Genomic DNA, 25,381 nt, shown 5'->3' on the forward strand with positions numbered 1-25,381 from the left:
GAAACAGTAATTCCAGAAATAGCAGGACTCAGAAACATTCGATAAGACATCTGATTCTCCGTCTCATCGTCTGGGATTACACGTCCTGTAAATTCCTGATATGTTGAAGGTGACGTCTTCGAATACTTGGAGAATCAGGAGTACGGTATATTAAAGCTAATACAACAACAATGGAGTCTACTGCCATCTGCTGACGAAGACATTACACTCTTCCCAATTCTGACAATATTTGATTCAATTCACGCTTTATTATCCTCTGGGGAAAATTTGTTTTAGGGCACAGTACAATACAACAAGGAAGACAAACGTTTTACTAACGGAAAAGAATACAATAGTGTTACAGGAGATAAGATAAATCATTTACCTTGTTTCAAAGAGATATTGTATCAGGGATAAAAGATTTCCTGCTATTAATTTTCCTCAGTCCTATTAAGATGGCTTTTGCAGGTAAACTGGCAGTTAAAGTGTCATCTACCATGTGAAATAACTGATTTACTTTGATGTTTTCTTATCCGTTTAAAAGTATAATATACCGGCAAATGTAGCACTGTGGTGAAACGCATCAGCGCTAGTTTAAACTTTGTAAACTTACAGAAACCAAATATGTGTTGTGCCTGAATGGATACTTCATTCTTGAAGTGCAACAGACACATACTCCATAATGCTCTTGGCCTTCTTTACAACCTTTTTTATTTCCCTCAATTATTTTGCTACTTATTTTCACTAATTTTACAAACCTATTACAAGTTACAGATGGTGCCAAACCAACAAGACTGACAGCATATCTTTCATAAAGCAGATTACAGTATGAAAGGCATTCTTGGGGTATCACCACATGGAGAAAAATCTATTGCTTCATCATCTCTAACAGGCAATCGAGTGCAATAAATATCATACTGACAGCATTTGTAAAACCAGACCCGTATTAAAGTCTGGAAATGCAACATGTCATTAGGTCAATACATCCAATGGCTGAGACTATGAATTGGAAGGGTAGACTCCTAATTTGTTTCTACAGGGAAGTGCATTTAAAACTGAGAACTTCTTTACACAGTGCTTAGTGGGAGTGTGGAACAGACTTATTTTAACAAACAGTGGGTAAAAAAGCTTTTAAAAAATGTAATGGACTTAAATTGCTGAGTAGTTCCTGCTCATTTTTTAACATTTTTATGTTATTTAAGGTTAAATTCTGTTTAACTTTTTTATTTACGTACTGTACCAGCACGGAAGGGGTGATTTCAGTAAGACAGAAGAAAAGAGCAGCTCATAGATATTTAAATTTGTCTACGCCCAGCTCACTATCTTTCAGTCCTGTGAACAGCAAGCTAGCGCATTCAAATATGATTCTCATGGAGTAGATACATAAACCAGGCAAATAAAAGACAGTATTGAAGTTTTCGTATCAGGGAGTGATCAGCACCTGGTGGTGTTGCTGGATGGCCAAGACTCAGAGGTCGAGCCCCAGGGTAGCCAGACCCTTAACTGTCTAGCTGGACACAGGCTGAGCTAAGCTGAAATACAGGTAAGAACTGCCCCCAGTCCTCTCCCCATCTGATTCTATGCCTCTTAATCTCGCAGTCCTAGCAGTACTGCCCATCACCATCATGATGCTAGAAAAGAAGAGATCCGGTTTTCCACTGTGGACAAGCCACGCTCTCCATGTTAAATTCATTTGATGTGGGGGATTTTAACCTTTTTACTGTGTTACATATGGACTGTGAGGGCTCCATTGTTCCAGGAGTAATTAACACATCTATTCTAGGAGCCTCACTTGCCTAGAAAGCAAGTCACAGAGGTACTTCAGTTCTTTAATACTTTTCAATGGACACTAAGAGCTACAGACTGGCCAACAAAAAGGAAAAAAATATCACTAAATCACTGAAAAATACCCTGGCACCTGTACCTTTCAGACATTTTAGGGACGTTTTCCTGAAAAACTGGTTCTAAGCCTCTTTCAATTCTAATTTCCTTACTTTCCCTGGTTGTGCAGAGGCGCCTTCCACAGGTTCTCTGAATGCTGTATGCCCAGCGGAGCAGCAGGCTGGACTGCATATACACACAGCAGGGAGTGTGTATAGGGAATGGCAGCACTGCTTTATATAAAAAAAGAAAAGAATCACTGTAGCAGAACTGTGTCTTCTTCTTTTACTGAGGCAGACAAATCTTTCAGTTTTTGAGTAATTTCCTGAATGACGGCTTCAATTTCTAGATACGCTGATGTTTACGTTCAGAAGGGATGAAGGCAAAGAGATCCCCTCACCCAGGTGTTTATCTTTCGTCCTTTAGATGTTACCTGCATACTTTTATCTCCATGTAGGTGGCTGCGTCAGCATGCGAAGGCTGCAAGGAACATTTAAAGGTTTATTCCATGCTGAAAAGAGAAGAAAGGAAGCACAAAAAGAAGGCTCCACGGCCAAAACGTTGTGTTTCCTTTCTTCTCTTTTCAGCATGGAATAAACCTATTACATGTTATTTTTTATCTCCAGTCATGCAGTGCTTTCATCCACAGTTGTGCAGTTTGAGGGGCTCCAACCCTCTTTGAGGTCGTTAAAAGAGGGTGCTTGTTGTTTTTCTGTTGAAGCTGCCCGAGGAGCATTGCACTCCTCCTGCGTGAAAACAGGCGCCTGACGCTCGGTCTGCTGAACTGCCCAGCCGGAGCAACGGCCGGCCGGCAGGGAGCGCGCCTAGCAGCGCTGTCAGTACAGCGAAGAGTCCTGCGTGTCTCCGCTCGCATCGCCTGCAGGTCCGCTCTTTAGCAAATACTAAAGCACTGGCAGAGGGGTAACAGCTTTTACTTATACACATGCCAGGCTAGGCAAACAATTAGGCCTTTAATCAGATCGTCCTTTTCTGGGAATTTTTTTAAAAATTTCCGTGCTGTTCATAACCCCTGCTTTCAGCAACCGTTCCACGGAAAAACCTGCACAAAGTCTCTTTTTCAAAATCTCTTCAATGCTATGTGGTATTTAAAAGCATGGGTAAACAATGTGTAGATCAACAACCCCTCTAAACCTCGAATGGAGCACCTTTGATCAGGTACAGTCATAAATGCACTGGGAGAAGACTAAACACTCAATTCCTTCCTTATAAAATGCTACAAAAAACAGCTGTGATTCCCTTCTCCCCAGCTGCTGTAAAACTACCGACTGGAAAAACTTACATGTTGTTTACGGCTAAAGAAAACATCTGAGTTCTGAAAGCTTTATTTAAACGTAATTACAACATAACATCGACATGCTTTTAAAAACAGTCTAGACAGGAACAAATGTCATTGCGCTAAGAAGGTAAGATGCTGTTTTATTATCGTTGTTTCTCGCACAGGGAACTCATGATTTTGTAAGCGAGTTTTTTTTTTTCTTCAGTTGCTGTCTTCGAGGCTGCCGGAAGTCTTCTTCGCGTTGGGGTCCACGCAGATTCCAAAATTGCTGTTGGTGATTGATCCGCCGATGCTGAAGTTCACGTCACACTTCAGCCCGCTTTCACACGTGCACCGGTAGTAGGTTCCGTACAAGGACTGTGAAAGAAAATCCCGAGTGCCCTTGTTATTAAAACTCCTTTACGTTTTAATTAATACATTTAATATTTAGCTTAAATGTTAAAATAATTCAGGAGTAAAACTCTAAGCCCGGTGATGCATGCTTTCTGGGGTTTAATAGCCCCCCAGTGATATCTGAAACTTCTCCATGCTTTGCCCATCTAAATAGTGTTATTTAAGACCAGCCACTGGGTGGCGCTGTTGTCTGTAACACGTGGTTTTAGTCGCACCTCTGCCGAAGATATTGCTGCTTTGGATAAAATTATTGTGGGGGTGGGAGATTTTTTTAGATCCTTAGTTATTTTAACGATGCAGTTTGATGAAGTTTACATATTTCGCTAACAACAGTAGAAATGCTGCTATAACATCGACCTCATAATGATTATCAGCACAGATTCCATTGCTACCTCTAGTACCTCTGCTGGTGATATTTAAAATACCAACAGCATAAGCCCAAGTAGCAAAGCGATCACGTATTCAAGTGACCCAATTTTCCTAACGCTAATGGCTCCTGATCAAACACTGCGTTTTACAGCCTTTTGATTGCGCAATGTGAGATTTACTTTAGCTGACTCACATCAAGTATTTAACTGCCCTTAACATGAGGCAGAACCAATTACAGAGTAGTGCTGCTCTTATCTCCTGGTAACACCTATCAAACCTGCTCTGTGTGTTTTTCATCGCCTCTAACAGGACTGCAAGTTATCTACTGGGACAGCAGACAGAAGCTCAGCTGCTTGGCTGTCTCTCGTTTCACACGGCTCACTGCGAGAGGGGTGTTGATTAGTGGCACCTCTTCTTAAAGGAGCTGGAGTGGCACACTGCTTTCTCCTCACCTCAGCCCTAATTTGGAGCTCATGAATTGTAGCAAAAAAAAAGGTTTTGCAGCATCCATAGCAAAGTGAGAGACAGAAGGAAAGTTAAAGATGAATACAGACCCTCTGCTTCAGGCAGCTGGTTGGGTATTATTGCTATTATTTTTAATCCATTCATGCATTTCCTAACAAACTTTATCCAATATAGGGCTGCAGGGAAGCCAGACCCTGTCCCAGCAAGCAACGGGCGCATGGCAGGGCACACACAGATGCATGCAAACCAGGTCATTGCAAATTTCCCCAGAAGCTAATTATCCTACCAGGTTGTCTTCGGACTGTGGGGGGAAAACCCACTCGAACACGGAGTGAATATACAAACAGATATCACCCCAGGTCCAGAACTGATCCCTGGCCCCCAGCCATGTGAGGCAACAGTGCTAACTCCTGCTCCACCCTGCTGTCCTGTTTTAACCCCAACCTCTTGAAGATGGTTTGGAATGTGCATTTGAGGATAGACCGTGCTGTTTTTGCTTATGTGTATTTTGTTCTCAACGTTGTGCCACCCGTCTGGCCCCATGGTAATGGTGGTACTGCCTCAGCGAAGGTGGTTCTGTAAGTGGGACCTACCTTGGGGGAGCACTCCTCGTTCTCAGCCGCCCGGGGAGCACAGCGCGCCAGACTCAGCCCGTCACGGCGGTGACAGCAGGAGCTCTTGCACTGCATGCTGATGAAGCACAGCTCGCTATTGTCCTGGGGCAGGAACACAGCCACAGGTATGTAGAGGGGAAGGGAGAGAGAGGACAGAGACACGCTGTTAATGCCAAATCAAAGTCCCCCAAACCCCATCAGCTGTGCCATTAGCCCCGAAGTAATAGCAAACACTGAGAAGAAATGCCAGCTTGTTTTAAAGAGAAGTTGTATGAAAGCTGAAAGCTGCAAGAAAATGAGGAGAAAATCAAATTTTAAAGACAATCTAATCATATTTTTGCACCAGGTTTGTGATCAGCCCCTTTCCCTGTGGGGGTGCTGCCAGTGCCACCGATAGCACGCACACACCAATCAGCAGCAGGGTCCTCATCCTGGCTCTCCGATACACTCTTCTGCGCTGGCACCCAGGGCCCAGCGGCACTGTCTTATATAGCCTCCCCACACCCTATTACACAACATCACTCCCTTATCACTGGAACTCCCCCTTCACAGAGGAAACAGAACAGCACTCCAGACAGTACAGCTCACACCAGCTGCACCTGCCCCAGTCTCACAGCAAGAGAGCACGTGTTTCACTGGCTAGGAAAGTCACAGTGCATGTGTCTCAGTGTGCTCACCAGTTCCTAGATTTTTTGCCTGAACTACCTCCTTTCTCCGTAGTGTCAAAGTCTCAACCTGTACTAATCTTTGTATGTTTTTCAACCCCAACCACAGAGGACACTTGTTTTAGAAAGTGGCCCTTGAAAAATGCTTGTTTTTCTTCACAATTGTATTTGCTATGGGCATATAATATTTAACCGCAGAGATAGGAAAGACTCCTGTTTGGAGAAACACTTCCCATCAAGAACATTTTTTTTGCCTTAAGGAAAACAGATGCATTCCATATCATCTGCATCTCATACTGCATACCAGTACTTTTTGCTAGTAGACGAGTAGAAAGGACTCTTTCCTCTGGAGAAGAATTTCCAAACCAATTTCCAACAAGGTAACAGGGAACATTGTATAGCAGAGAGTGTCATCCTTTGAATGACGTTTTAGAGGTCCTGATTAAAATAATCATCATAGATCCCTCTTTGTGAGAATAGGAGGTTTAACCCCGGTGTTCTGACTAAACCCGTCTATAGGCCCACACACTGAGGCTTCCCTACACCTCCCCCTTCATTCAGACAGCAAAGCTCTTCTCCACCTGATCTACTGTGCTGGTGCACAATGGTTAGCAGCTGTCACCAGTGTGGTTGCTCCATTTCAGTTTTAAAAGTGATATACAGATGTTATTCTTATTATTAATAGTGTGCACTCATTAATTTCAGAATTAGAAGGGAGTGCACAAGCTCATTCTTTCTTCCAAAAATATACTTGTATCAATTAGATGAGACAATATAGAACATGTAATTTATTGCATTGCTTGGGATAATTAGGAATTTTTCTAAATTCATTGGAAATCCTGCAGTGCTGAATGTTTCTTTTATGTGATGGTGAATGAATAGCTGAGCTAAAAGCACTTACTAAGCTAAGCATGCTCACCATCACTTGCAGTGTTTCTTAGAAGAATTAGATCATATTCAGTGGTAATTATAATTCATAGGTATGGTTACCATTGATTATGTATTTTTGTAAAGGAGTCTGTTAACTCTGATAGGATTCTAGTACATTTCTAAAGTCAGATACCACCACCATGGCTGACAGACAGACAGTATTAACTGTGACTGTATCTGTTCATGTCCATTTAATACACTACTTACCTGTTCATACACATGTACGTCTGTGCTTACAGCACACTAGATTGATAGGCTTCCTTTTCACTGAGAATGTACTGTCTACAGTGTGGACACGTGTCTGGAAAGATGCGAAGACAGCCAGTTCCTGGCCTTGCCCAAACGTTCGAGTACAAGCGCCACGTCACGAAGACGTCAGCAGCCCGGGGAAAGAGCTGTCCGCGGTGCTGAATCCCTGGGCAGCTCGTTGACAGGAGCCAAGCGGAGGGGCAGAGCCGCAAGAGTAAGAGCACGCCAGCAACAGATGGGCTCCGGTAGTACCAAAGTGGATAAGGCGGCGTGCATAGCCTGCTTCTGTCAGCTTCCAGTAAAAGGAAGTAGCGTCTTCGGTGTCTATGCATAGGCACTATGCGAACTGTTGTCAGAACGATGAAATAAAGAACGGACAGTCAGGTTGGAATAAAAGGCTATTTTTTTTACTGTGCTTGAAGAGCCGCAAGACTAAGGGGGATAGAGAGAGGGAAACAAAACAGTGACGGATCAAACAAGCAGAGCCAAGATAATTCAGATCTTGCACCGATCTGCCGTAATAAGCTCTGCCTTCAGCTTCTTGGAGTAGTAGCGTACAGACCGGCGGATGGGTAGCTCCGGGACTCGACACCCCAGAAGAAGAAATAGCGAGTGCCTCTCGACCACCTGGGCGCGCTGTGTTCGCTTTTGTTAAGGGGTTGGGGAAGTTAATTGTGCGTACTTGTGTGTATTTCTTTCTGGTCTCTTCAACTGTGTCTGAGCCCCCGCTCCCCCAAGGTGCCGAGATGGAGAAAATGCTACCTGCCCAAGAAGCTGCCAAAATCTACCACACTAACTATGTCAGGAACTCTCGGGCGATCGGCGTGCTGTGGGCGATCTTCACGATATGCTTTGCCATTATCACTGTGGTCTGTTTCATCCAGCCCTACTGGATTGGGGACAGCGTGAACACACCACAAGCAGGGTACTTCGGGCTGTTCCATTACTGCATCGGCAACGCTCTAACGTCCGAGCTCACCTGCAAGGGGAGCGCTCTGGACTTCGGCTCCATCCCGTCGGGGGCTTTCAAGACGGCAATGTTCTTCGTAGGGATCTCGATGCTGCTGATCGTGGGCTGCATCGTCTGCTTCTCCCTCTTCTTCTTCTGCAACGCCGCGACAGTGTATAAGATATGCGCCTGGATGCAGCTCGCATCAGGTAAGTAACTTCGCGTCTTTCAGCTTACGACGAGCCCAACGGCACATGCGGAATTGAAACGATTCTTACTTCGCATTCGAACATCAGCCTGAGGTTTCTCAGAAACGCGTTGGGAGAGTGCTGTCGTAATTTGAGACTATGGCAGAGGTTAAATAAATTATTCGCTCATTTATAATGCATCCTTATCTTGAACTTCGTTTTAAGTTCCAGAAGTTACCCGAGTAAATGTGTTCCAAAACACTGAAAAACGTTCTCACTGTGGCTGATGCGTTTTGTTTTTAGTCACTCATATAATAATGTTCTAAAAGTACACGTTGTAGACAAACACTGCGCACAGAACAGCGTTCTTAATTCTCCTTTATTGCAGTGCGTCGTGCTTCTTCCCAGAACACTTTAATACTCGTGTCATCAATATGCTTGTGCATTTCAACAGCACAGAGATGACTAGCAGGATCCGACAACAGCGAGAACAGCACCCGAGTCTTACATGAGGTCCTGCAGGGCCCAACACGGGAACCAGAAAACTAGGGACGATCAGAGCGCATTCCCAACAACATTGGGAAATACGGTTCGATCAGCAAGAGGCCACTATTATTTTATAAAGGTAATTCACCACTAACAAAATTTGTACACTTTGAAAACTCTCGCCTTGACTAATATTCAACTAACAAAATGCTGAAAACTAACATATGTTACTATGCTCTATCATATTAAAATTATTTGCCTTGATAGAGACCATTTCTATGGGGCACAACACAAAGCACAATATGGAGCACACACACTGGTTATATGCTATTTTTTCCTTTGAACCGTATATAGAACATTAGAACGGGCTGATATTTAGGGCTCACTGAATTATTTGTAAAAAATAAACAGTTGCGCAATGGTATGTGCAATTTTCTCTTTAGGATGTCAAAACATGTAACGTGTCTGCACACTAGTTTCTCCACTTAGAGCACACAACTGTTTGATTTGGCATATTCAAAACCATTATTTTCTTCAGAATGAGATTATCTTGTTTATGGATGACCATGTGTGTACCTTTCAAGCTTGTATTCGCCACACTGTTCAGTTTGGGTTCCCTTCAGTCTGCAATCCACACATCACCAAGCCTAATCTTCACACACCTCGGCCTGCTAAAAGCAGCTTGCTCTCTTAACTGCCAGTGTCGTTCAGCATTACGACACTGAAAATATGCACGAGTGAACGATAAAAATGTAGGTAGTAGGCACAGTATATCGATATGATACAAGCGTAAAACACACGCACACACACTGACTGTTCTATGTCCACTGCCCACAAAAGCAATCCACTGTGTAACAGCATTTTGATAGCAAGACCATAGTCAAATTCTCCTCTATGTGCACTTCATGGCTTTGTATTTTAAATTATTTATCAACTGACTATCCCTTTGTAAATCTTCTTAGCTATATAGGATATGCTGTCTTTATTAATATTCCACTTCAAAGCACAGAAGACATCATCAAAGCTCCCAATTAGCTGTACTATTTTTTTGTCTGCTTTGTTCCAGAACTGAGAATTAATTACACTTCCCCCTCTGTTAGAAAAAGAAAAGAGATACGAAAGAAGCCTAAAAACACAGGCAGCATGAGAACTGTTGTTAGAAAAAATGAGGGGTAGGCACACAAAGACTGTTGTATACTGGAGATCGGGAAGATGGGTGCAGATACAGACACAGATAGATTGGGAAAAAATTGTTTTGGGGAAAAATGATTTAATCTGCAGCTCTGGAATATATGCCGATTAGCTCTGTTGGTAGCACATGAGATTCATAATCTCAGCGTAGTGGGCTCGTGTCCCACATCGGGTGCCAGATCCTCCATGTTGGAGGTTGGGCACCAGGCTAACAACCCTGTCCTGTAAAAAACTAATGGAAAAAACAGGATGTTGCTGCCCCTACATGCTGAAAGGCACAACGGACAAACATCCATCAATCTGGGATATATTACATCTTATAAATATTGAGAACTGTGAGCCTTAGATGTTTCTATCTTAAGAATGGTTACAAGAGACCAAAAGGACTGTTTGATCCATCTAGGTATATTCTATATACCTACAACTCTTTGTGTAAAGATAGTTATACACAGTTTAAATTTACTTGAGTAGTCTCCACTCATGTCCCCTGATTCCTGTTTGAATGATGATTTTGAAGAAATACACTGCCAATAAAGATTCTGAATCAGCTGCCCTCAGAGTCTTCTCAGGTACAAGACAAAAATGTTCAGTTATTCTGGCCTGTCAGAGCAGGCCATTCTTACAAGCACTGTAATGTATCTAGTTACTCTTCTCTGGACTGATTCCAGTGCTGCACTTTGCTTTATTGTTACATGGTGACCAAAATTGTACCCAATATTCTAAAAGACATGTTACTAGTGCATTGTAGAATTTTAACTTAACACCCTTTGATTTAAATTGTGCTTAAAACTTTACATCCTTCCATTCTGTTTGCCTATTTTATTGCTTTTCCACATAATTTAGAAAGTGAATATAATGTTCTCAAATAACCTCTTAAAATTCTAATATGCAAGTACAGTATATACAGTATTAGACTGAGCTACCAAGACTTAAATATTTGATGCCCTTATAGAGTAAGTGTTTACTGTGGTAATTCAGGTTTAACATACATAAATTGTTCTAAAAGCACAGTGGAAGATAGAAGAGAATAAGGAGATAAGAAAGCACCACAGTGGTTAGATGTTTTGACAAGAATAAAGTCATAAAATAAGTATGGAGTGCAGTAATGTACACTCACACACGTACAGAAACAGCACACCAATACACAAGCACCGAACTGCATTGCATTGATCAAAATCTAACCTGTGTGCCTAGCATCGACAGCCAGCTGCAGCAAACAGCTACCTTTGGGAATGTGAAGGTGGCCATAGTGTTAATTAGGTCCTGAAATGTGTCACCTGCCTGTCTGGAAGAGTCTGCTGAGACATCCAGGAACTGGTCTCTGGGCACGTCTGGGTGTAATCGCTGGTTACGAGGTTTTAATTAAAGGCGATGAGCTGCTCCATTAAAGTGCTGTGAGAAATTCATGCTCCATGATGGGAAACAGAAGGGTTTCAGTTCAAAGGTTGTGGGGGTTGAAAGTTCACAATCTGTAAAGATTTTAGAAAGAAATTATTCACTTATGGAGGGATGTGCGAACCCTGTTTAATGATTATCTTGAGGGAGATATACTGTACCTGTAAAAGGAATATCTGCACATATATACATTTTTATATTTTGTGGTTGTTTTAAGTGGTGGTCACACTGTTATCCTAAGAGGCTGATTTTAAACTCCCAGTGTGGTGACTTCAGGGGTTTTATAAAAAATCTTTTTACAGGCTGAAAGGATGTAGTGCAGATGGAGCGCTTGGGACTCTGACCGTGATATTTTTCATTCTTATACCTGACATACCCTGTGTGGCTGTGATTCCAGTACCAGTAAGAACAGTTGTGAACATACAGTACTGTATTTTGTATAGTTCAAACAACACACAAAAATGCTTTAAGTGCAAATGTCCTTATGGGACCAATATGTGAGTGATCATGTATAATCTCATCTGACAACATCCATACTTGAAGGTAGGCTATAATCCTTTCAAAGGAATTATTAATAAAGATGGACTTGTGTCAAGCCCAGGGTGTAGTTCGGCCTTGAAACCTCTTCTTTCTTATGCTATCTTCACCAATTCAGAGAGGTGGAAGTTTTGTTTGGTTTTTAACACTTGTAATAGAAAAGATAATCCATAAAAAGTCTTCCAAGAGTTCTTCACATTCGGACAGTACATGCAACAATAGTCACAGTGGAACATGCAAGATGACATCCTCTAGGGAGCCCTAATTTAATGGACTTCAGAATCCTCCTCATTCCACACGCTGCTCTAACAACACAAAGAGAAACTGTGTCGGAAAGCTAACTCCTCTGAGAGCCTAACTATGCAGAAGGAAGACACCATTTTCTGCTTTGAATTGCTCGATTAATTATTTAACCTCGGAGCTTATCATGGAGATGACAGCCTTCTTACTAGACCATCCCACTGTTACCTAATGCCTTTGGAAGGAATTGTAAGTTCTAACTTCTAAGAATTTCAGAAGCCAATGTTGAGCCTCTGTGACTATTATTCTGCACATCTCAGTTGGTAAAAGCCTGCAGAATGAGTATAGACAAATAATATATAAGAATGTCAGCAGCAGATTTAAAATTAAATGGATTATGTACATCTAGATCGCACAAATTCATTCTTTTAGAACCATGCTTTTCCAATTATTCTGAAATTAAACAATAATTCAAAGCTCTGGTGTGAGCATAATAGCACTGTAATTAAGTTTATAGTAAGTGAAGGGCCTAATTATAATTCCAGGTAAAGAATTAACATTATGCACTGTGCAAAGTAATTCCACAGTAGAAACCTTGCTCAGTTTATGTGATGTCTTGGTCAGAATCATAATAGAAATAGGATGTCTGGCAGTGCAGACAGCTCTGTGTGAATGGGTTTCAGATGGTGAATGAGAATTGTCTCTCTGGGAGGTTTGCCACCTGTTAATTAACACTAAATGCCTTCCCAAGTGGCCAATCGTCCTGTCATTGTGCCTATAAGCAATTTAATACTTTTAAAAGCACATATGGCAAATAATTACATTCTCAGAAGACTTCATCTGAAAATGTAGATGCCTCTATGGAAATCTAATGGAACTTGTAAAATTTACAGATGGTGAATGAAAGAACCTTTTATTTCAAGCTCAGCTACAAGTGGGTGGGGTCTATAGGGAAAAATATATAACAATCAATACAATTATCAATGCCCTGGAGGGTAACTGTGGTGAAAAACTCTGCTTTTAAAACTTTGCTCTGTATTTAACAAGTTTCTGGCACCTGAGGAGTAAGAATGGAGGATTATCCTCTCTCTCTTCATATTTACATACTCACCTAACCTCTCTCTTTCTCTAAAAGCTCCCTGTTTGTATATATAAAGTTAGTTGGCCGATTCAAACAGCTGTCATTAAAACGTCTCACTGAGGGACAGCGATATTTTCTGCAAATTCAAATGAGACCCTGCGGGGATATGGTACTCCTTTACAGCCACAGTACACGCCATTAAGGAAATATTGACTCTAGCTAGTTAGTCTGTGATGGCTAACATGTATTGTCTGGTTTCTGGATTCCAGTAACATTAGAGGCCTCTGGTGTGCCCTGTTGTTGTCACACTGTCATTTATACACACACACCAAATGTGCAGATCACTGGTTACAGATGTGACCCGTTTTGAATAGACAAAATGCCTAACTTTGTAAGATAAGATCACTTTATTGGCCATATACAATTTCTTGTATTAGGAATTTGTCTTTTCGCATACCCCAGCTTGCTCTCCATGAGACACACAGACAGGGAGAGAAGCTTGGGGTCAGAGCGCAGGGTCAGCCATTTATACAGCACCCCTGGAACAGCTGGGGTTAAGGGCCTTGCTCAGGGGCCCAACAGAGTAGGATTCCTCTGCCGGCCGCGGGATATGAACTGGCAACCTTCCAGCCACAGGCACAGATCCTTAGCCACAGAGCCACTGTTTAGAGGAAAAGTGTTTTATTTAAAATAAAATCCTAGTTCCTTTGAAACTAGTTACTTTTGTAAACATTTGGAACAAGTTGGCACTATTAATTCCATGACTGAACACTAGATATTGGTTATCACAGGAGTGTTCCAGGACTATTTTTCTTTTCTATTCATTGCTACCAGTGCTTGTGACCAACCTCTTACAGTGAGAGCAAGGAGTGTATTCACCTTCCCTATAAAACAAGATCATGCACAAATAAAAGCCCCTTGAAGTTGGACATTCTTCAATGAATTCCAATCTCTTCTTGCAGGGGTGTCCAATCCTGAACCTGGTCCAGGTTTTTTTAAGTCTCTTTAAAGTTACTGTCTTACAGAAATCCCACCTGAATGATGCAACAGCAGCCAGAGTACACCAGTATGCTCACCACACATCAGCCATCAGTGGGAAGGAGAACATGGTAATGAAGCCAGTTTATAGATGGGGATTATTAGGCCATTAGGAGAGTTAGGACCTGTTTTACATCTTATCCAAAGGACAACGCCTTTTTACAGCATACTGTCCCCATCACTATACTGGGGCATTAGGACTCACACAGACTGCAGGGTGAGCGTCCCCCTACTGGTACCACTAACCCCTCTTCCAGCAGCAACCTTAGCTTTCCCAGAAGGTCCCCCATCCAGGTATTGACCAGGCTCACACCTGCTTAGCTTCAGTGGGTGCCAGTTGTGAGTTACAGGGTGATATGGCTGCTGGCAAAAGTTAAAGTAGTAACACCTGAACCCAGAGGAGCTGTTAAATTTGTCCAGTTAAGCCATTAACAATATTTAACTTGTTAACAGTTGAGTTAGAATGAAAACCTGCACACACTGGACCTCCAGGACCAAAGCTGGACACAGCTGGCTTGAATATTCATTTTTTTTGACATGGCAATAAACCAGTTGCCACGTTCCTTTTGCGCAGCAGAACAGCCAGCCTTATCGAGTGAAAAGAGACTCGAAATAAAGCGTCTTAATCTGTGGGAAGCCAGTCACCTGTCTGTTGGAGCGGAGATGTTTTCATTAAAAAGCTGTGTCAACAGGAGTGGCGTAGCCGGGAGGGGACTTTTTTTAAAACTTTTTTTTATTGCAACAACACAAATAAGAGTATCTGGGAGGGAACTGTTAGCCAGCTGCGCTCTTCCCACAGTCCCCTGCTCCGCGCGTCCAACTACAATCCGTTAATGACCAGTGAGACTGAGCGGCCAACGGAGCAACAGCTTAGAAACCTAAGTGGGGACTCTGCCCTCTCAGGCCCCTCTAATTACAGAGAAGATCAGCAGCGCCAGAAGCGGTTGCCTGGCAACCACAGCCATACGTGAGACGGGGTTTTGCATAGTTTCGCTGTGCTGGAACGAGAAGAAACCCATCCCTTATGCACCCGGGAGTTTCCTCTGTCGGCCTTTGGAAGCGCAGGGAACAACTCCAGAACAAACCCGAGAAGTCGACTGGTTCCCAATTTGAATTTTAACTAGGAGCCTCAGATTTAAGGTGTTGGTATGCAATTGAATGTGGGTCCACATTCATATAGTTTTTATTTGTAGTTGCCTTGTTTGCTAAAACGCATTTTCACCAGAGTGTATGAACGTAAACATCCTATTCCTGCTTCTATTCGCTCTGATCCTGTTACTGCCCCAGCTAGGTTTTACGTACAACACAGTACAAAGGCTTGCCATATAAAAATAGAAACCTTGGCACAGATCAAGATGCAGCTGACACGTCATCAGACATAAAACGGAACACATTCAAACACTGCTGACTACTTAGCAGCTTTCCTCGTGCACCACAAAGTGCTTAACACAAGATTTATACAAGTGGAAGTGGTTCCGGAAATCCTTTCCAAGTTGACATTTGCTGTACGTTTGGGAACTTCTAATATCATAGGGTGCTGTACAATTTCCTCAAAAACACAGACTCCAAACACCAGCATATATCAACACGTCTACTTAAATCCCCTGAGCGAGGTTAAATGACGTTAAGGAAGCAGCTGACAAAACGAAATCTGGCTGTAATGTTTTTTTTTTAATTACCCATTAAGATCAAAACAGTGCGTCTTTAAGAGTGTTGCCTGGGAAAAGTCGGCTTGAGATTTATCGTCGCAGTGTCTGGGGTTTCCGTGGGCAGCCCTGCCGCGAGGAACTAATGATACCTGTGCTTCTGGAGCAAACCCATCCGCAGAACAGGACGACACGTTTGCTTTCGCTGCTCCGCACTGGCTCGGAGAGGGGATTCGAGCGAGCGCGGTGCGTGTTAAAAAGAAAACGCTTCACCAGTCCGCGTCTCGAATGAAAGCGGTCCCCAGCGAACGCCGTGGTTTCTAGCTGAAATGTAAAACGTTAACCAACTGGATTATCGTGCCGGCTAATTCGGTTAAAAAGATATAAGTGTCCATCAGGATAATTGCTCCCAATTTCCACGCCGGGGGAATCACGCGGTGTGCATAATAAAACAACAAATTGCCATTATGAAAAGCCTGGAGCTTTCTAGTCAAATAAGTAGCTGTTGTTAGTAATGACTTGCCATCGAATGGTAAATCACTGCGGCCCCCAATTTGGTGAATTAGCAGCGCTGCCGCCATTCAAGTAAATAACTGTTCTCCGGGGTAAAACTTGGATATCAGGCAAAGGTGGTGAGGAGTTACGAGTTGTCATGGAAACAAATCGTGCTTCTCCTCGAGGCTTGTTAAAGATGTCCATATTTTTTTTACTTTAGAATTTTGAAAAAAAAGTGAACTCTCATCAAGGATAGTTCTCGTTATGAGGATTGCGCAAGCGCAGAGCAGCAAAACAGGAATAAATTAGTAAATGACGACGCAAAAGCTTTTTTCATTTTCAGCTCTCCTCTTAAAAGAAGTTTCGGCATCTCTTCGAGATGCTTTAATTGTCTTCTGTTCCTGGGGGTACAGGGTTATGTTACAAACCTGTTGGGTTTAGACACCGAAGGAAAGATTTGAAGAAATAAGAATACAGTAACGTCTTCAGAGGAGGTGGGGAAAAGCACAGACAGCAAGAAATTATCATGATGTTTTCTTCAGGTTGGTCTGGGCGTAGGAAGTTAATTACTTTCGTGATCTTGTGGTGCTGAAATTGAGATATATCAGCTAATGGGTCGTCCCTGAACGCATCACCGCGCACCGTGGTATCTCCTTTGTAAACTGACCTTCTGTGTGCAATTCAACTCCGTAAGAACTGAAAGGCAATATAATACTTCCAAACAATTTAGATTCATGTCAATGAATCGCGCTGCGTATTAAAGGTTTTCAACATACGAGGTTCTGAAGAGAAGGGCAGTTTATCAAGGTGTCAAGATAAAGATGGCGAATTTAGTAAGGAGTATTTTTAAGAAAGTAACAGCAGAGTCGTAATAAAAAGGCACTTGCGACTTTAAGGTATTCCACCGCGAATTGTATGCAGCGTCAGTCGCTGTGGATTTGCCCCACAAATTGAGTAAGGGGGACGCCACAGTCATACGGTATGCAAGGAAGACTGTAATGCACACTAACCGAAGGGTTGTGCTTGCCTCCGCATGTCCCCAGCAGCTGGGCTGGTGATGGGCTGCATGATCTACCCGGACGGCTGGGACTCGGCCGAAGTGAAGCGGATGTGCGGCGACAAGACGGACAAGTACACCCTGGGCGCCTGCACCGTGCGCTGGGCCTACATCCTGGCCATCATCGCCATCCTGGATGCCCTCATCCTCTCCTTCCTGGCCTTCGTGCTGGGCAACCGACAGGACAGCCTGCTCCCAGAGGACTTCCAGGTGGAGAGCAAAGGTAAGACGAGTCCCCGGGGAAGGCGTTCTCACAGTGCTGTGGTGTGCCGGGGCTGGGAGCCCGAGTGCTCTCCGCTGGCCGACAGCTACAGCAGGTCCCTATTGTAAAGCCAGGTTTTATGCTCGCTGAGCTGCACCGCTCGTAGTGCACAGACTGTGCTTCCAGGTCCCTCCACACAAGAGTAGTCGAGTTTTGGAAGAGGACAGGTCGGAGCGGAGGGGCCGGCGGGTTGTAAAGCCATTAGACCTTGAACGAGGTTGAAAAATGTGGACATACGGGGAGATTGCGCGGAAGGTGAGAGGCGTAACGCGCTCCTCTCCGTTTCCTTCAAGCTCTGATTTAGATTGAAGATTAAGTCTCGCTACACAACGCAAACATTTTCAACAAAGTAATTACAAAGCCAGGGCACTATGAAAGCAGGAGAAAAACACCCAAGACCAAATTCACATCGCATGGCCAAGCCATCCCCGGTGACACGGCGATCCAGACGGACAAGATGAACGCCACGTTGGCGTCAGTCCGTCATCTTCATTAGCCCAACGCGGCAGTGTCTCGGAGACTACGGGCATGTTCCTAATGAGACTGTATGTTAACTTCAAAAGACTGCCGCTATAAAAAAAATCACAGTAAAAGAAAAAAAAAGAATAAAGAGGATGAAATGAAAGCGACCAGAAGCCTTGAAGTTAATTATTGAACTCGGGCTAGTGTTCCCTCGGCAATGAAAAATGTAAGAGCAGGAAAGGGAATGGGTGGAAAGCACAGACAAGCCGGGTAATAACTCCCTGCCAGGTCATGTGGAAATACGTGGGTTTAGAAATAAAAGCGGTTATTACCGTGCGCTTGTTTCTTCCCGTCAGGTATAGAGGGAGCCGTAAGATTAAGATATAAAGTAAACAATACAGGAGAGTTCCACTCAAGCCCCGCAGACATGCTAGTTGCGGTGAACCAGGCAATAACCCCCAGAGGTGGAAACTATGTGCATTTGTACATAAACCCCAACCGGGTGTTGTCAATATAATTTAAATAAATTCAGCTCATTATATGAAAAAGATCAAACTACGGCGGAATGGACGCTATTCTTAAACCTGTAAACATGTCTACAAAACTGGCAAGTAAGAACATTTAAAAATGTTAAGTATTATTCGAGGTTCCAGTGATTGCTGCCCTTGGTTACCATTTACTTATTCAGTATCAGTAGGAGTACATGGTGTAGCCTGGAAAAGACGCCCTCTAGGGGCCACTACAATCCCTTCACTAAGAACACGAAAGCAGTGAGAGCTCAAGCCGGCTCTTTTGTCCGTCTGTTCATTTACGAACTGCTTCTCCCAGTTCAGGGCTGTGGGGGAGCTGGAGCTTATCTCGGCAAGAAAGGGGTGCAAGGTGGGGTACACCCTGGGATGGGATGCACACACTCACGCCAGAGCCAGTTTTCCCAGTCGACAACTAACCTACCAGTATGTCTTTGGACAGTGGGAGAAAACCCACATGAACACAGGGAGGCAGCAATGCTTACCACTGCATCACCCTGCCTCTCAGCCCATTGATCATTACTGTTTAATCTAGTGTCATTACACTAGGTTAACCCATTTAATGGGCTGCCACCGATTCTTGGAATCCAAATCCCCCGGCTGGTATAAATGTACAATAGCAATCACACAGTGAACTGTGTAACAATGACATCATGGTAAAGAATAGAGATGTATGATGAAGCACAACAAATCGCGTGGAACCATGGCGATGTAAGTATGCTGCATAAACATGGTAACACCACAGGGGAAACTGCAATAATACAGTGCACATTTACTGCAATAACGTTTCCTAAAGGCCTTGCCCAGAGATTAGCTCAGAAAAGCAGTTATGTTACCTGAGGAGTGTTTTTCTAATATACGGTAGAAAAGTAATTTAAAGTATATAATCCTCATAGTGTCCAGCAGTTAAAATTCAGTTCTATGCCCAGTCAATCTCATGACATAGAGCGACAACACTACAGGAACATGGTACCTCTGGTATAGAAATCTCTTTGTTGGTGGAACAGGTGTGATTTCACCAGAAGAACAGCAAAAAGAAATCAGTCAGAACTGACATTAGGTGGTGGATATGAACGGAGGTCACTAGACAACAGTATATGTACTGTACATCAGGTTCTTTACTAACTGCTTATTGTTACAGAGCATTTAAGATTAAATGTCTTTTTCAAATTATTTACAGCTATAAAAATTTATACAAATTCATTTTTTTTTTTACAGAGGGAGGGCATGCTTAAGTTTGGAAAGCTCTGCGACTTTGTAACACCTGTCTCCAGCAATATGACCCTGAATCTTGGGCTCAGCTGCAGGGTGCAAATCTTTGAACTGTTTTTATTCACTGCAGGGTGAAAGGTTGTTTTTCCATTTTAAGGGTAATTTGAGTTACAAGAACAAAGACACCAAAGCCCCCTCAAAAAAGGAGGTCAGTTTAGAAGATAAATACATTTTTCAAGATCACCAAGACAGCGCAGTGACTGGAGGATCCATAATTCCTGGAGACTGCATCAAGGCATCCTGAGAGTATTTCACAAAACTGCTTTTATGGCTAAGAAGGTCCCAGTGGGTGAATCCCAGAATAGGGTGATCTGACAACCAGAATGAACCCTTCAAAAATTCAAAAGACTCCACCTTGATGCACACTTCCACACAGAGACAGAAGGGGGAACAGGGCAGCAGCTCTGAACGTCAACCTCAAAACTTCCAATCTAAAAGCAAGACATGAAAACTGCAGTTGTCACCTTCAGAATTTGCTGTTGTGAAGAAAAAATAATAGAAAAGATCCTGAAAACATTCAATGTGTTTATACCTGGAACCTATTTATTGTACGTGAAGGGGTCAGTGGAAATGATAAAAGGTTTGGTTTTGTGCCTGCCTGGGTGCCCGTGCTACAGGGAGAGTCCACCACCTATACGTAGCAGGAACTTAACCAGACCGTCTAAACCGGTGTTCAGTTGTGTGAGCAGGGATGCTGGAGGAGGGGTCATCCTTCAGATGGAATCTTAAACTGAGGTCCTGACTCCTTGAAAATTCCTAAAACACCTTTATAAGAGTAGTGGTGTTAACTTACTCAATTCCCTTCTGGGTTTGTACTGTCTGGCCTTTGTAAAGCTTCTCCTTAATTTAGCCGGTGAAGTAATTTCTCACTTCTCCCCTTGACCTGCGGTGGAGTGGGGCAACTGCAGCAGAACAAGAGCCACAGGTGCCCCAGGTGGGTACTGCAACTCAGTGGTTCCTCTCCTAACCCAGAGAAAATTCTAGTGTGTAAACACTGTGATTACAAGGCTTATACTGTAGCTCGTGAGTCTTTAGTTCCAGTTCTGGTGTGTGTGTTGGTTTTCTAAGCCTCTTCAAAACACATCTAGAACTGGAAAACATTGTTTAATTAGTTCAATCAAACGAATTACAAGATAATGTAAGCCCTTGAGAATGGATTAGGAATGAAAATCTGCTGACACATTGGTATTCCTGGGCTGAGACTGGAATTCCAACTGAGGAGAATAAATGCTCCTAATTATTTTAGAATATTTATCCACAGTTTTTAAACATTTTAGTAGACTCAGTTTCTGTTAGTCCTTGTGTTATTAAAATGACTGCGTGTTACTCGTTTGACTTTTCCAACTGTGATATTGTTATATTGATCCTCTAGTCCCAACCAATAGTCTATTTTCAATAAAGGCTCAGATGCAATAACACGCTTGTGATCAGGAAATATGTATATTTTCTCCAATCAAGCAAACCAAACTATTTAAACAGGTTGAGCCTTGAGGTTGTGGGTTCAAGGCTGCTGACTGTGGGCAGATCTGCCAAGCAACAGTTATCAACAGGTGGATGTTGAGGTGACCGAGCTATCTTTTTACGACTGGGCCTGCAATGTTATGAGAGTTGCATCACACACCCCCTCATGGGATTAATAAAGTATCTATCTAATGCATACTCCCAGTAAGGATGTACAGTGTAAATAATGACAATGTCCTAACAAGAACATGCTTCTACTGGAACAGAACAGCTGGTCTCACACCTGGCTGGGCGTTTGTATTGTTGAGACAAATTAACTGGAGATTCCACATGAGGAAAGTCTAGATCAACAAATCATCTGTTTTGTGACCCAAGCTACAGAACCAAAAAAAAATAAAGGTAAAGGTTTCAGTGCTAAAAGAGAAGCTTTCTCGTGAGAGTGAATGAGACCTTCTTCAGATATGTAAATGGGAGTAAACCTGACCATTTCAGGCTCACTCTGAACACCCCTGCTTGAGGAAAGCAAAGCTGTCTGCCTGCACCTGTCAAGATGCACAAAACTGGCTCCATAGTGAAGAGGCCTTTGGGTCCTTAGAATGCCAATGTCCTGCAAATGTGCTAACCACTCCCTCTACTGGCCATCCTTGGCATGAAATAGTACAGACTATTGTGATTTGATCCACAGAAAATTGAGTATATTACATTTGTGCTTAATTTACTGGAAATTGTGTAAAAGAAAATGTCCCACATTGTACAACTTAAGGTTAGCACTGCCAGATGTTACAAACAAGTAGTAGACACTTGTACTTGTATTGTAGACTCATAACATTGATCATATTTGCTTACCTTTGTAAATTAATCATTAACATTAGATTTAATAAACACTTTTCAAAATTGCAGCCTTTGATGCCGAAGCCCACTCAACACTTGACCTAGTTCAGGCTGCTCACTATTCCTACACAGCATCATAAAAAAAGGATCAAACCCTTGTTATACTTAAATGTTCACGCTGGTTTGATTAAACTGTATAAACACAAAGCTACAATCTCATGTGTTACATTATTAAAATTCAGTTGCTCTCCAAGTTTTAACTTACCGGTAATCCTGCCAATGAAAGAACCCCTGGCATTTGGCTGTTACTCACCAGGTCTGCCACAGGACTGACTGAACTTCATCCGGAGCGCTTAACGTCTGGACTGGGACATGGAAACCAGGTGCTCTCCATGTGGAAAAAATAAACCAATGCCATTTCAGGTAACATGACAAAAACCATAACTGTATACACACTCACTGCAGAAACATGCTGCACTCTGGACTGTGCTTATTTGGAGGAAATGCAAACCCTTCATATCTGAAAAATAAAGTCGCACAGACCTTTGAAACAAAAATGAAATTGAGGCAAGTATGTTTGTAGTCTTCACTCCCTTCTTCAGTGTCAAAACCGTTCCTTACTTGCTTTCCCAAAAGTCAAACATTTTTAAGTAGCAGCCTTTTTTTGTAATGATCAAACAAGAGCTCCAAAAATGACAGCAGCACTCTGGTTTCCAGGATCCAGATACCATGAGCTCTACAGTGGAAACTGCTCACTGGGGTCAGTGCCGTCAGTGGTAGGGCTCCGTCTCACACCTGGCCCCCCGTCACTCCTTGAGTGGGCTCTCGAGCAGGAAGCAGAGATCGCAGTGCATTACAAAGCGAATGGCTCGATGGGATGTCCCCTCTGGGAAGAGGATTCGTTGCCGTGGGACAACTCATACAGCCACACCTGGCAGTTTCAAACTGGCTGTGTACAAACAAAACTGCAGATTACGCAAAAGTACATTTCTAAAGACAAACTGAGGCAAAGTAAACAGAACACTAAAGCTCCAGACTCAGCCAGCTTTTCATTTCAAAATCCTCTTTATTATTTGGGAATAAAGGAAAAGTAATTTCTATCATTTAGATTAGCAGTGAACAATCAAACGCATGAAGAGAGACCGAGCGCGCTGCTGCAGACGAAAAGATGTGCACATTGAAAAGGCTGTCAAGTGCAGACGTCTTCGCCAGAGGAACAAGAGAGAGCTCCATCGAGATTCACAGCATGATCACAACCTGCTCCTTGTTTCTTTTTCTCAGTTTTCCTTTCATTCTGACACCTACCGAACTGTAAGCAACTGCATCGGTGTGAAGAAATCTTCAAAAGCAACTAGACAGGTAGCTGACAGATCCACAAGGCATTTTCAGATTAAAACAAACCACTATCCAGCTAAATATTTTAGCTAATACATACCAAATGTGGAATTTCTTACTGTACATGGCTGTAATATACAGAACAAGGCCAACTCTTTGGTACGAGTATATATATGTATACATCTCTATACATTTTCACTTTTTTTTTTACTTTGTCTCATTGATTCTGACAGGCGCCCGCTAAAATACGATCACTTTAATTTTTCCCCACAGCAAAACAGAACATATTCAGTCAACAATGTTTTATACTCGCACCCAGGCAATACAATGAAACACAGAAATGTCACTGGAATAAAAGATCTTGACAGATTTAAATGTGGTTCTTTATCAGGAGCCTATGTACTGCAGGACAGAGGACAGTCAATGAACGGGCTGTCGATATCACCCAAGATATTTCCGAAGACGAACAGTGTGGAACCTGTGCTGAGGGGCACTTGATGTTTGTGAAGGATCTGAAGCTGCTTCCAGATGGAGACACTTTCCAGAACAACTAGCTTTCAGAGAGGCACTGAGAAGCAGTAGCCACACGCAAGAGTCCTTGGCTACTGTCTAGATCTGGCTCCCGATCTGAACTTAAATAACGACAACGACGGTAACAAAAAATCTGGTCATCCCTCTTTTCCAGAGGTGGGAGATAACATGCCACCCAACCCAAATCTGACCCAAAAGTAACTGCTAATTTTCTTCAGCACAGCTGCAAAAGTATTTAAGACAAAACAAACAAACAGAACAAAATTATTTGGGGTAAATCACATCACCCCACAGCCCTCCTCCAAGATAAAACAATGGTTTTAAAAATCTTGCAATAGTGTTCTTAAATACTTTTCACTTGTGCAGCAGCAACAACGACCCCACACACCCCAGAAGTCCGGTGAACCAACCAGACAATATACAAAACGTATGGAATTCATATTACAAAGATATTAAGAGAGATCCTTTCAACGTGGAACTGGAAGGTTTTGAGTAAACTGGATGTGTCCTCCTTTCCCCTCTCCCCATTCGTTTGGGCTCACAAGATCAGAAAACGAGCACGGATGCCTTCAAGCAGGAGACCTGACCAAATCCACAAACCCTTCTGACACTATGCTATTTCAGCGGAAAGGAAATCTAATGGAAAAAAAAGTCAAGTAACATCCAGTAAGTAAAATAAAAAAAGAAATAAATAGGTGGTAAATCAGCTAGATTGGACCGCGGTTCCTCCTCCTGTGCCGTCTCCAGCATGCTCCGGGCCTGGACAGCGGCGCCAGGTGCTGCGCGGGGTCGAGTCCTGTCGCTCGGGGCGCCTGGTCTGAAGGGGCCTGTGGTGAGGTGCGGATGGTGGTGGTGGCAGAGGGGGGGCGTGGGACGCTGCACCCCGTCAGGGGCTGAGCCAGGCATGGCGCAGGCACTCGGCCGCTGTGGCCCTCTTCTCCGGGATGAGGTCCAGCATGGGCAGCAGGAAGTCCGCGAAGCTCTGCGCCTCCTCGCGGGGCCACTCGTACTTCTCCACCAGCACCTCCAGCAGGCCCCAGGGCTTCAGTTTGGTGATGTGTCGCAGGTCCCCTGCAGGGCCACAGCACAGGTGGGCAGTCAGGAGGGGGCAGTGGAGAGCAGGGGGGCTCAGCCAGAGAGGCAGAACTACAGAAACGCAGCCTCGCCTGTCAGCACTAGGCTACCGAAAGCCACAGGAACAATATGTAGTGCTGGAAGCTGTGCACATTAACAGCCAGCAGAATAGCAGTTCATCTGAACTACAAAACAACCTGCTATGAGACTGGTGCTCTAAACACCGATATGCTTTTGACCAAAATATTTCGTTTATGAACTCGCTGCACAGAGAATGAAAAATGTCAGATTTTTATTGTGCTTCCCCCAGTAAAAAAATCTATTTGCCTCAGATATAAAGTAAGAGGGATTATGATCTACACAGTAACAATTTCACAATAAAAAGACGGCAACTTTGAGCTTCTAAGGTTTCCCGAGTGGCAGGAAATCTTCCATTCAATCTTCAGAGCTACTGCAACAGTTTTAAGCACAGAGACATCTG

General features: G+C 43.2%; 3 protein-coding genes across 5 annotated transcripts in view; 1 reads left to right on the forward strand and 2 right to left on the reverse strand.

Moving 5' to 3' along the window:
• Positions 1-3,190: 3,190 nt before the first annotated feature.
• On the reverse strand, positions 3,191-5,460 carry LOC148830910 (colipase-like). The gene is made up of 3 exons (XM_088921635.1): positions 5,342-5,460; positions 4,978-5,100; positions 3,191-3,514 (listed from the first exon to the last, which is right to left on the reverse strand). The coding sequence occupies exons 1-3, from the start codon at positions 5,426-5,428 to the stop codon at positions 3,359-3,361; spliced, it is 366 nt and encodes a 121-aa protein (XP_088777761.1). The 5' UTR covers positions 5,429-5,460; the 3' UTR covers positions 3,191-3,358.
• A 2,128-nt stretch (positions 5,461-7,588) lies between these two features.
• lhfpl5a (LHFPL tetraspan subfamily member 5a) lies at positions 7,589-24,647 on the forward strand. Its single transcript, XM_088919995.1, has 4 exons — positions 7,589-8,000; positions 17,132-17,368; positions 18,698-18,748; positions 24,574-24,647. Exons 1-4 carry the CDS (start codon positions 7,589-7,591, stop codon positions 24,645-24,647), a joined length of 774 nt encoding a protein of 257 aa, XP_088776121.1.
• LOC148830912 (SRSF protein kinase 1-like) overlaps positions 23,007-25,381 on the reverse strand; it is a 39,571-nt gene continuing 37,196 nt past the window's right edge. For all 3 annotated transcript variants that reach the window (XM_088920323.1, XM_088920322.1, XM_088920325.1), the window contains one exon: positions 23,007-24,897. In XM_088920323.1, coding sequence (XP_088776449.1) covers positions 24,713-24,897 — 185 coding nt within the window. In that variant the 3' untranslated portion in view covers positions 23,007-24,712. The remainder of the gene's footprint in view (positions 24,898-25,381) is intronic.

This window comes from Atractosteus spatula, chromosome 7 (genome assembly GCF_055471065.1).
Source record: "Atractosteus spatula isolate fAtrSpa1 chromosome 7, fAtrSpa1.hap1, whole genome shotgun sequence".
In the NCBI taxonomy this organism is placed as follows: domain Eukaryota; kingdom Metazoa; phylum Chordata; class Actinopteri; order Semionotiformes; family Lepisosteidae; genus Atractosteus; species Atractosteus spatula.

What these genes read in the sequence shown, in the direction of transcription:
- lhfpl5a (XM_088919995.1), top strand. Translation starts at nt 7,589, where the DNA reads ATGGAGAAAATGCTACCTGCCCAAGAAGCTGCCAAAATCTACCACACT. An exon ending in CTTCCAGGTGGAGAGCAAAG is followed by an intron (nt 17,369 to 18,697) that starts GTAAGACGAGTC and finishes TGCTTCTCCCAG; the next exon opens with TTCAGGGCTGTGGGGGAGCT. An exon ending in CGGCAAGAAAGGGGTGCAAG is followed by an intron (nt 18,749 to 24,573) that starts GTGGGGTACACC and finishes TGCCGTCTCCAG; the next exon opens with CATGCTCCGGGCCTGGACAG.
- LOC148830910 (XM_088921635.1), bottom strand. Translation starts at nt 5,428, where the DNA reads ATGAGGACCCTGCTGCTGATTGGTGTGTGCGTGCTATCGGTGGCACTG. An exon ending in AGGGGCTGATCACAAACCTG is followed by an intron (nt 5,101 to 5,341) that starts GTGCAAAAATAT and finishes TTCCTGCCCCAG; the next exon opens with GACAATAGCGAGCTGTGCTT. An exon ending in ACGAGGAGTGCTCCCCCAAG is followed by an intron (nt 3,515 to 4,977) that starts GTAGGTCCCACT and finishes TTTCTTTCACAG; the next exon opens with TCCTTGTACGGAACCTACTA.